A 12,206-nucleotide genomic window follows, 5' to 3' on the forward strand; every position below is an offset into this window, starting at 1 on the left:
CCCCATCTCTACTAAAAATACAAAATTAGCCAAGCGTGGTGGCACATGTCTGTAATCCCAGCTACTCGGGAGGCTGAGGCAGGAGAATCGCTTGAACCTGGGAAGTGAAGATTGCAGTGAGCCGAAATCACACCACTGCACTCCAGCCTAGGCAACAAGAGCGAAATTCCGTCTCAAAAAAAAAAAAAAAAAAAAAATCCAAGGTAAACATTGACCAAACTTGCCAGTTAAAAGACTATCAGGTTATCAGGTTAGATTTTTAAAATCCAGCTTATAATTTACAAGAAACATAGTCAAAACCTAAACACACAGAAAAGTTGAAGGTAAAAGTTTAGAAAAAGTTATGCCAAGCACAAACCTAGCAAAAGATATTGAAAGATGTTACTGGTAGATAAAATAGACTTGAAAACAAATAAAATATTAAGGACAAATAGAGTCACTATACAAGAATAAATTTTCACTGTCCTAGTGAAGTATGTATAATTTTGAGTAAGTAAGGCCATATATGATTTGAGCAACATAATTAACAAACTTGACCTAATGGACATATATTCATCCACTACGTAACTCTGCATCCAACAAGCATAGAATAAACCTTGTTTTCAAGCTTACATGGAACATAATATAAACCTGTCTAGTATAATATATACTAGACAATAAATATCTTAACCAATTTTTAAAAATTGAAAAATACAGACCATTTTCCAGACTAAAAGTAAGTTATAAAGAATAACGAAAAGGCAACTAGAAAACCTCTGTATGTCTGGAAATTAAGAAAGTATATACTTCTCAAAGAAGAATCCTAAAATAACTTAGGAAATATTTAGAAGTAAACAACAAAAAATATTATATGGTAAAACCTGGGTAATACCCAGATAGGGTTCAGATAAATTTATAGCCTTAAATGTTTCTACTAGGGGAAAAAAAACACAAAAATTAAAAAAAAAACTGAAATCTTCAGGCTTAGATGGCTCCATTAGTGAGTTTCATCAAAAATTTACAAAGAAAATAACTCCAATCTTGAACAAGCTCTTCCAAAAATATAAAAAGAGAGAATGCTTCTCCATTTTGTAAGAATCGCACACTGGGTGATAAAAACAACAAAACAAAAATAACCCCAAATCAAGGGAAGTTATAGGAGAGTTTCACTCAAAAACATAGCCAAAATCTAAACGAAATATTAGCAAACAAAATCCAGCAGTGTATTCAAACAATGGCCAACTCAGATTTATTCTGGGAAGGTAAAGATGATGTTAATAAACACTTAATGTAATTCACTACGATAATAGAATAAAGAAAAAGTCTTTGATCATCAATAGAGAAAATCATATAATCATCTCAATACAGAAAAAGTCTTTGATAAAAGTCAGTATCCATTCATGACAAAAAGAAAGCATTTTTTATTTCTAGCAAACTAGAAATAAAAGGGAACCTCTTAAACCTGATAAATAGTTTATACAAAACCTACATCAAATAACATACTAAATGAATGCCGAAAGCATTCTCTGTGGGATTAGTAATAACACAAAAATGCCTTTAAACCACTTCTATTGAGCATTGCACCGGAGGGGCTAGCCAGCATAGTAAGACACCCGCCCACCCTGCAAAAAGTATGATTAATTTTCAAAAGTATAAGGTACGGAAGAGAAGACACAAAGCAGTCATTATTTGCCGATTATATAATTATTTATAGAAAATTCAAAAGAATCTGAGTATAAAGTACCAGAATTAACAAACAATTTAAGCAAGACGACTGCCTAGATAGTGGACTAAAATACAAAAACTATTTGCATTTCCATACACTAGTAACAAACTGTTAAGAAATATAATTCAGAAAATATTCCATTTGCATTACAGCATATGCTTACCAAAACACATCGAACTGTACACTTAAAGTAGGTGTGTTTTATTACATGTAAAGTATATCTTAAATAACTGTAGGAAAAAGGACACTACTGACACTTTTTGTAACAGCAATTACAAATGTCAAGTGACATAAGAGTTAATCTAACATATAAAGACTTTTCTGGGGAACAATGATAAAACTTTACTTAAAGCTATAAAAAGATATTTAAATAAATGCAAAGACACATTCGTGGAATGAAAGCTTTAAAACCAGAAGGATGTCAGTTCTCCCCAATTTGATCTTTAGATTCAGTGAATCTCTGATCAAAAATCTCAACAAAATTTTATGAGGAACTCAGTAAGATGAGTCTAAACTTTATATGAAAGAGCAAAGAGCTAGTAACAGACAAGACACTCAGAAAAAGTAGATTACTTAGTCCCTTATGGTAATTGACACAGTGAGATATTGGCATAGGGATAGGCAATTCGACCAAAGGAGCAGAATAAAGAACCCAGAAGCCAGCCTGTGCATATTTGGAAACTTCATTTTTTACAATGGTGGCATTGTAGTCAGTGGGGAAATGATGGATTACCTATTGAATGACCCTGAGACAAGTTATTATTCAAATGCACAAAGCGAGGGGCTGGGGAAGAGAACTGGATATTCTACATCACATCACACACAAAAATCCATTCCAAATGAATTAAAGACATATGTGAAAAGGCCATCTTTAAAACCTAAAGAAAAAAGTAAGGAGAAAACCACTATAATGTTGAGACAGGCAAGGAAAAACACGTATCAAAAAGGAAAAAGGTTAACAGATTTAACAAAAAAATTGGATTATAGGCAACAGATAAACTGTGCTATGGAACACTATGTAGGGGTGGAGGACATCCTTTTTCCCAACAAGAAGAAAGCAATGAGAAACTACAGGAAAAACAACAACAACTGTACAAGAAAATCAATCCAGTTAAAAATTCAATAGGAATGATTTTCAGCAATCGATGGTAAGTAAGAAAGAAAAGCCCAGTGAACTCCAAAGACAGAGTAACTGCACAAAAGGATCCACAGAATCGCAGCATACTATGTGACTGTGTAATGAAGGATACTACCTGTAAATGTCATTATTTGGTTTTATTAGATTTAACCCTTGATCAATCTCAGAAGACTTAGTTATGGTTATCGAAGAGAACAGAAATATTATCAGCTTTGACAACATAACAATAAGGGCACAGATGGCAGATGTTAGGAGGCAAAGGAAAAGTAGACAGAAGATGCTAATTTTCTCAGTTTACAAAGTGGAAGTCAAAAAGAAGTTATAAGAAACAGAGTTTTTAAAATATTATTTAAAATTAAAAAGGTAACCAACTTAAAAATGGTGATATAATTATGAAAAACAGGGATGGGTTGGTATGTAGAGTTAAAAATGAGGCTGATTCCTTATACCACAAAAGTAAGTCAATAATGTCTAAAATTGGCTGGGCGCAGTGGCTCATGCCTGTAATCCCAGCACTTTGGGAGGCTGAGGCAGGTGGATCACTTGAACCCAGAGTTCAAGACCAGCCTAGGCAACATGGCGAAACACCATCTCTACCAAAAATTAAAAAACAATTAGCTGAGCATGGTGGCCTGCACCTACAGTCTCAGCTACTTGTGAGGCTGAAGTGGGAGGATTGCTTGAACCTGGGAGGCGGAAGCTGCAGTGAGCTGAGATCACACCACTGCACTCCAGACTGGGTGATGAAGCGAGACCCTGTCTCAAAAAATACTAATGATAACAATGTCTAAAACTGATAAGTCAAGAAATAGTGCTCCAAACATATTATTTAGAAATATAGAGATAACTATTAGTAGATTTAAAACCCAAAGGACAGTGAAGTGTGGGAGGATATGTTGCATTCATTATAAGCTCTTGTGTGACTGAATTTTTAATTCACATGCATGGGTTATTTTAATAAATATAAACAGATTTCTAAATAATTGAAAGAAAAAAGGAAAAAGATCAAGATTCTCTAGAGTTCATTTAGTCAAACACCTTCCATCAGGGAGGTGAAAGAAAATGAATGCCCACTCCAACAGAAAAACTTCTAAACATCTGATAAAGATTCGTGATCCAAAACCCTACCAAATTTATTCATCAGGGAAGCATATTATCATCATTTAATTCAGAGTGAAGAAAGTAGTTTACAGGCTGAATCTTACCCTTCACTGTTTCTCTTCCTCCCTACTTTCCTTTCTCTATTTCTCAACTTTATTGTTCTCCTCTAGCTTTGCTTTACTTAGCATGAATATTCAAACTAAATACATACAAATAAATACATACAAAATACCAGTTTTATTTGTAGAATATAGTCTTATGTTTCCTAATTTTCTCTCAATACAAAAAGAGCAAATTAAGTTGATTTTCATTTCCATCTTGTCTACATTAACTTAAAAGTCTCTACGGGCATTACTGCTGTAGAGAAAAAGATCTCTACCACCGATTTAAGGAATGAACCCAAAACCACAAAAGGCAACCCACCTAAAACCAGAACAGTAATTACTCTTCAATGGGCTCATGTTTCTGGAGGCTGCCATATTACTCAGGCTTCAGGAATCAGGAGCTAGGTTTCCACGTGGACACTTAAGGTGATTTACAGAGAAGAAAGCTTGACGTCTAAGTTCCCCCAAAAGAAAGTAAAAACCCGAAAAGTTCAGTGTTCATGTTAAGTGATGTCTGGTTTTGATCCACAGGAATTTCACAAGGCCCCCGTTTCAGTGTGATCCACAGGCACTTCCAGGGGTATACTTACACTATATGTGCAAGGTCAAGTGGTTTCTCTGGTTGCTCAGGAAAAACAGGATGCGGGGGTTCTCTCGTGGGTACACACCCCAAAGATTTACTAATTGCATGGCTCAGCTTCTTTGCAGGAGATTTCTGTGTCAAAGTAGAAAACAGTAAGGAATTAACTCTTCAAAAGAATGAAAGGAACTTCAAAAAAAAAATTTTGTGACAAGAGTGTAAAAACATCTTTTCAAATGCAAATCAAGTTTCATTATTGTCAACATCATTGGGCCTTGCAGAAAGGAACCTCCAGTTGTCCCAAGGTCATCTGTGGTCCTTCATTTCTGCAGTTCCTCCTTCATGTTTACTATAAAGTCACACTATCAAGTAATGTCAGCTTTCCTTCTGGACATCTCTGTGTACTCTTGGCAAGAACTCCCTCCTTTGATGCTTCTAGATCATTTTTGCTAAGATGTTAAAGTTAATTCCCTGACCAGAGTCAGAACTTTTTGATGGAGGCCAGGTGCGGTGGCTCATACCTGTAATCCCAACGCTTTGGAAGGCTGAGGCGGGTGGATCACCTGAGGTCGGGAGTTCGAGACTAGCCCGACCAACATGTTGAAACCATGTCTCTACTAAAAATACTAAATTAACCAGGCATGGTGGTGCGAGCCTGTAATCCCAGCTACATGGGAGGCTGAGGCAGGAAAATTGCTTGAACCTGGGAGGCGGAGGTTGCAGTGAGCCAAGATCACGCCATTGTACTTCAGCCTGGGCAACAAGAGCAAAACTCTGTCTCAAAAAAAAAAAAAGAACTTTTTGATGGGCTACAATACTAAAAGGCTAAGAGCACACAGCTTATGGATGTTAGCAAAATAGCTAAGTTACAACCCCAAGATGTTAGGATATTCCCAAATAAACATGAGGCAGAACATTTGATATTAAGGGTCTGGTTATGTAGCTGGATACAGAGTACGTTCACAATATGCAGACCCAGGACTCTACATTACGATATATAAAGCTACAAAAATAAGTTGGCATACCAATACATTCTTCTGGAAGGTAGAATAATACCCACCAAAGACTACCAAGTCTAAGAGTCAATCATAAATATGCACAAAAGTAAACAACATGCCACAATCAGGTTAAATAGAACATTCACTTCTTTTTTCTTTTCTTTTTTTTTGAGATGGAGTCTTGTTCTGTTACCCAGCCTGGAAAGCAATGGTGTGATCTCGGCTCACTGCAACTCCGCCTCCCGGGTTCAAGCAATTCTCCTGTCTCAGCCTCCCGAGTAGCTGGGATTACAGGCGCCTACCACCATGCCCGGCTAATTTTTGTATTTTTAGAAGAGACAGGGTTTCACCATGTTGGTCAGACTGGTCTCAAACTCCAGACCTCAGGTGATCCACCTGCCTCAGCCTCCCAAAGTGCTGGGATTACAGGTGTAAGCCACCACACCCAGCCTAGAACCTTCACTTCTAAAACTCATATTTAAAGGAGGCTCCTTTTATACAGATTATACTGTCCACCCAATTCCCCTAAAATAACACTGTTATCTGAGATTTTCTTGGCAGGATATTAACTGTAAAAAAGTTTAACTATTTCATTCTGCTGCCTCTGCAGTTTATTATCATATGTGCCACTTAAATTGGAAAATAAAACATGGTTGCAGTTGTCTGCCTCATCAATGCCACGTCCCCAGTAGACTTCTATATGCTGCTTGCTGTAGTATTTTAACACAAAATAAACAAAAATCTGTTTGCCTGTAAGACCATACAGGCACAGTTAATGAATACTTATTTATAATAAAGACTCAATAATACAATTTTTTCAGAAACTTTGTATATTGGCTCCAAATCACCTACTACTATTCCCTTCAACACATTAAATTCTGGGAAAACTTGGTCAGGCACAGTGGCTCACTCCTATAATCCCAGCACTTTGGGAGGCAGAGGCAGGTGCATCACTTGAGCCCAGGAGTTTGAGATCAGCCTAAGCAACATGGCGAAACCCTGTCTCTACAAAAAGTATCAAAAAAATTAGTTGGTGCGGTGGCATGTACCTGTAATCTCAGTTACTCGGGAAGCTGAGGTGGGAGGATCACTTCAGCCTGGGTCGTCGAGGCTGCAGTGAGCTGAGATTGTGCCAACTGCACCCCACCCTGGGCGACAGAGTAAGACCCTGTTCCCCCTCCCCCCCAAAAAAAAATTCTGGGAAAAGTCTAGATGTAACCTAATTTCCTGAAAGTATATAAAGCGAAACATAGCAGAAATTCTCAACTTCTCCCCTAACTTCTTTCCATTTTCCTTTTGCCCATCAAGAAGTCATGACGTGACGCTGAATTTTCCCGCACTACAACAGTTTCTGCACTGCCCCCAGAGATCATGTCACCCTTCTGCTTAACACCCTTCAAAGGCTGATAGTCACTTACAGAATGAGATCTAAATAAATGCCTTCATTTTCCATACAAAAGCTTTCACACCTGACTCCTGCCTCTCTCTCTTTCCACTTCCCACTCACGTAAATGATGAGCTGCTCACAGTTAACTCAATATACACTGTGCTCTTTTAGGTCTCTGTATCTTGGCACATGCCTTTTCCAGGTCTCCCTTTCCCAATCTACCTTTCTGTACATTTTTTGCTCATCTCTCAAGCCTGCTGGTCAGCATCCCTTCCTCTGTGAAAACTTTCCTCACTGCTCCATACGACAGCAAGTGCCTTTCCAGGTTACCCATTTACCTGTACCTATTTCCACTGTTTCACTTACCATGCTATACTGCAATTTTTATTTTTATTTATTTATGTCTTTATTTGAGACAGAGTCTTGATCTGTCACCAGGCTAGAGTGCAGTGGCGCGATCTCGGCTCACTGCAACCACTGCCTCCCAGGTTCAAGCGATTCTTCTGCCTCAGCCTCCCGATTCGCTGGGACTACAGGTGCATGCCACCACGCCTGGCTAATTTTTGTATTTTTAGTAGATATGGGGTTTCACCATGTTGGCCAGGATGGTCTTGATCTCCTGACTTTGCGAACCCCCCGCCTCAGTCTCCCAAAGTGCTGGGATTACAGGCGTGAGCCACCACGCCCAGCCCCATACTGCAGTTTTTAATTTGTCTGTCCATCTCTGTTATACTGCTGCTTCTGAGGGTACAATTTACATCTTATTCATCTTTGTATTTGAACAAATTATTTACCTAGATGAATTTTCCAGATTGCTTTTACCTACCTAGTAAAACCATATAAATCTTTTTTTATTTTTTGAGGATTACAAGTAGAGGCAATCAGAGGATATCAAAGAGAACACCTTACTTTCACCTTTATAAGGAAACACTACATCTGTCATCCATGTATTAATTTCATGATTTTTTGCTGTATCGGCCATTAATTCATGTAATGTATGTGAAATGTATTATCACACAGACTACTTTAGCTCCATCCTAAAAAAATAGCCATGAAATAGAAAGGTAAAATCAATACATCAAGATGAATTCCAAATAATTAAAGCACACCAAGGGAAGCTTGGTATGTATGGGAAGGAAAAAAACTGAAGTAAAGACATGTAATTGGAGTATTAACTAAGGCCTAAAAAAAGATACTACCTTAAAAATTTTAAAACTATGTATCCAATCAGGTTGTCTAAACACAAAAATAAGTGATTTCCTTAAAAGATCTCAGATTATGACTTGGACCTGAAGTGAAGTTTGATAATGAGTTAGTTTAGGAGGCTACTATAACAAAGTCTCTAAGCAAGAGTTTGAAAAATGCTGTGTCAAGACAGGGGGGCATTAGCTCTTCTGTCCAGTCAGCCCCTAAGATGAAGCCCCAGACTCGAGAATCGACAACTAAAAATTTAAGGAAGCAAAGAGGGCGCGAGGGCAGAAGAAGAACACGACACGTGCAGGACCTGGAGTCTCCTCCACTTCATTCAAGCTCCTATATCAGAGACGCTCTTTGAGGTTTTGGTACTTTCTCCCAACTTGCACTCTAAAACTGATTTAATGGAGAGGTCTTAACATAGAAAGTTAAATCTTCTCTAAATACTCTTAGGCAATGATTTCAAATAGGATATTGTGTTTTCAATACAGTAATCCACTTTACCAAATTTCAAAACATTTCCTATCCTCTGTTAAAAATACTACAGGTTATATTTTTAAAATATACCAGGCTGGGCATGGTGGCTCACGCCTATAATACCAGCACTTTGGGAGGTCAAGGTGGGAGGATTACCTGAGGCCAGGAGTTCATGATCAGCCTGGGCAACACAGTAAGACTCCATCTCAAAAAGAAAAAAAAAAAAATCCAAACATTAGCCAGGTGTGATGGCACGTGCTTGTAGTCCTAGCAACTCAGGAGGCTGAGGCGAGAGGATCGCTTGAGTCCAGGAGTCTGAGGCTGCAGTGAGCTATGACAGTGCTACTGTATTCCAGCCTAGGTGACAGACTGAGACCCTGTTTCTAAATATACATGTCTATACACACACCAAAGAGTATAAAATGTGTACAGTGTTTTTTTTAGACAGAGTTTCGCTCTTGTTGCCCAGTCTGAAGTGTAATGGCACGATCTCGGCTCGCTGCATCCTCTGCCTCCTGGATGCAAGCAGTTCTCCTGCCTCAGCCTCCCTAGTAGCTCAGACTACAGGCATACGCCACCACACCCAGCTAATTTTTGTATTTTTAGTAGAGATGGGGTTTCACCATGTTGGTCAGGCTGGCCTCAAACTCCTGACCTCAGGTGATCCACCCACCTCAGCCTCCCAAAGTGCTGGGATTACAGGCATGAGCCACCACACCCGGCTGTACAGTTTTAAAAGTTATAAAACAAATACCTACCTACCCACTATTCTGCCTGTGAAACAGAACATTCGTCACTCTGAAGACTCCTTATGGGCCCTCATCCTAATACTATATCCCACTCATACTCTACCCCCTCTTCTCCTGATAATCACTATCCTGGATTTCGTATTAATCATTTCTTTGACTTTATTATCTTAGCAATTACGTATAATACATTGTTTAGATACGTATAAAACCTGTATAGCTCTCTATATATTCTTCTGCAACTTGCTTCTTTCACTCAGTTATGTTACAACTTATCCATTTTGATGGATATAATTGCAATTCATTTTTTTCACTGCTTGATGTTATTTCATTGGTTAATTACACTGTAATTTATATATCCATTCCACTGCTGATGAACATTTGGGGTGTTTCCACATTTTCCATTCATTTGCAATGCTGGTATAACTTTCCTGTCCATGTCTCTTATGGCCATGTATAAGAATTTCATAAGAGTGGAATTATTGGTTCATAGGGTTATGCACATTCAATTTTACTAAGCACTGCCAACTCGTTTTTACAAAGTGGTTACATTAATTTCCACTCTCATCAGCTGTGTGAAAGTTCCTTAAACTTCACATTCTGGCCAACTTTGTCATTGCCAGACATTTTAACATTTGCCAAGCTGGTGGGTGATGAATGGTACTGTGGTTTTAATTTGCAATTCCCTGGTTATTAAAAAGATTGAGCCTCTTTTCCTATGTTTATGGGCCATTTGTGTTTCTTCTTCTGTGAAATGCCTGTTCCTGTCTTTGTCATAGGGTTGCACTGGATTTTTTTTTTTTTAACTGATTTGTTAGAGTTTATACTTTTTGTATTTTAACCCTAGGAAAGTTGTATCTTACAAACAACTCCTATTTTGAGGCTTGTTCGTCACTCTATGTTTCTGATGAACATCTTTAAGTATCAGTGGTCCCAGTTTAGTAATTTTTTCCTCTATATTCTGTCCTTTTTGTATCTTAAGGAATACTTCCCTCCGAGGCTATAAAGTATACTCCCAAATTACCGTCTAAAATGTTGTATAGTCTTCACTTTTCATATTTAAGTCTGAATCTACTTAGAAATAATGTCTTGATAGGTATCAGGAAATATTTCAATTTTGTCCTACATTTACTACTTACATTTATCATTTAATAGTCCATTATTTAATAAATGGACTATTACTACGTATATTCCTGCTGGATATATATTCTACTTCTGTCCCTATCACAACACCAGTGATTTTATGACTATAGCTTCCTCCTGTATTTTCAGGAAGTGCAAGTGCCCCGGACCTACAGTCTTCTTTAGGGGTGTCTTCATTATCTTCGGCCCTTTGCACTTACCACTTAAGTTTTAGAATCAGCTTGTCATTTGCCACCCAAAAATCCTGTTGGGATTTCAATGGGAACTGATCAAATCTATGGATAATTCTGGAGAGAACTGACATCTTTGCATACTGACCATTCCTTTCCATAACTGTGTTCATTTCCCCATGTATTTAAATCTTCTTTAATGTCTTTCAATAAAGTTTCAAATTCTTCTCCATAAAGGATTTATATGTTTGTTCTTATTCCTAGTTATTTTATAAACAGGTTTTGTATATAGCAGCCCTGCTCTTTTTTATAAGTTGTGATAAAATATACATAGCGTAAAATTTACCATCACCATCATTTTATTATTATTATTTTAGAGACAGGGTCTCGCTGTTGCCCAGGCTGGAGTGCAATGCTCAATCATTTAAAAATGTACAGTTCGGGCCGGGCGTGGTGGCTCACGCCTGTAATCCCAGCATTTTGGGAGGCTGAGGTGGGTGGATCACCTGAGGTCAGGAGTCCAAGACTAGCCTGGTCAACATGGTGAAACCCCGTCTCTACTAAAAATACAAAAAATTAGCCGGGCGTAGTGGTGGGCGCACCTGTAATCCCAGCTACTTGGGAGGCTGAGGCAGGAGAATCACTTGAACCCCAGAGGTGGAGGTTGCAGTGAGCTGAGATCACACCACTGCACTCCAGCCTGGATGACAGCAAGACTCGGTCTCAAAATAAATAAATAAATAAAAAAGTACAGTTCAGTAGGGTGAAGTACATTCACGTTGTTGTGCAACCAATCTCAGGAACGTTTTCATCTTGTAGAGCTGAAAGTACATAGTCATTTAAAAAATGCGCTTTTCCCCCTCCCTCCAGCCCCTGAAAACCGCCAATGGCCATGTAGGATGCTTCCGTCCCTTTGTTATCATGAACAGCGTTGCTATGAACATGAGTGTACAAACATCTCTTTGAGACTCTGCTTTCAATTCTTTTGGTTATATACCCATTAGTGGAATTGCTGGGTTATATGGTAGTTTTACTTTTAACTTTTTGAGGAACCACCATACTACTTTCCACAAAAGTTGCACCATTTTAAATTCCACCAATAGTTCACAATGGTTACAGTTTCTTAGGGTCGCCAATAAAATGTTGAATAAAAGTGGAGATAACAAGCCTTCTTGTTTTGTTTTTGATCTTAAACATTTTCAACATTTTGCCAGTAAATGTAAGAGATGCTATCAGATTTTACAAATACTTTACATTAGGTTAAGGTAGTTTCTCCTACCCATGGATTACTAAGGTTTTTGTTGTTGTTCTGTGTGTGTTTAAATTATCAATAGATGCTGGGTTTTTTGGTTTTTGTTTTGAGACTGAGTCTTGCTCTGTCGCTCAGGCTGGAGTGCAGTGGCGCGATCTTGGCTCACTGTAACCTCCACCTTCGGGGTTCAACCAATTATTTTGCCTCAGCC

The 12,206-nt window shown here is 38.2% G+C and overlaps 1 protein-coding gene across 44 annotated transcripts in view; it reads right to left on the minus strand.

Annotated features, from left to right (window-relative positions):
* The window catches only part of LOC105479800 (dystrobrevin beta), a 311,471-nt gene that overhangs the window by 150,729 nt on the left and 148,536 nt on the right, over nt 1-12,206 (minus strand). For all 44 annotated transcript variants that reach the window (XM_071076351.1, XM_071076350.1, XM_071076349.1 and 41 more), the window contains one exon: nt 4,639-4,763. In XM_071076351.1, the coding sequence (XP_070932452.1) occupies nt 4,639-4,763 (125 nt within the window). The remainder of the gene's footprint in view (nt 1-4,638; nt 4,764-12,206) is intronic.

This window comes from Macaca nemestrina, chromosome 13 (assembly GCF_043159975.1).
Source record: "Macaca nemestrina isolate mMacNem1 chromosome 13, mMacNem.hap1, whole genome shotgun sequence".
Classification (NCBI taxonomy): domain Eukaryota; kingdom Metazoa; phylum Chordata; class Mammalia; order Primates; family Cercopithecidae; genus Macaca; species Macaca nemestrina.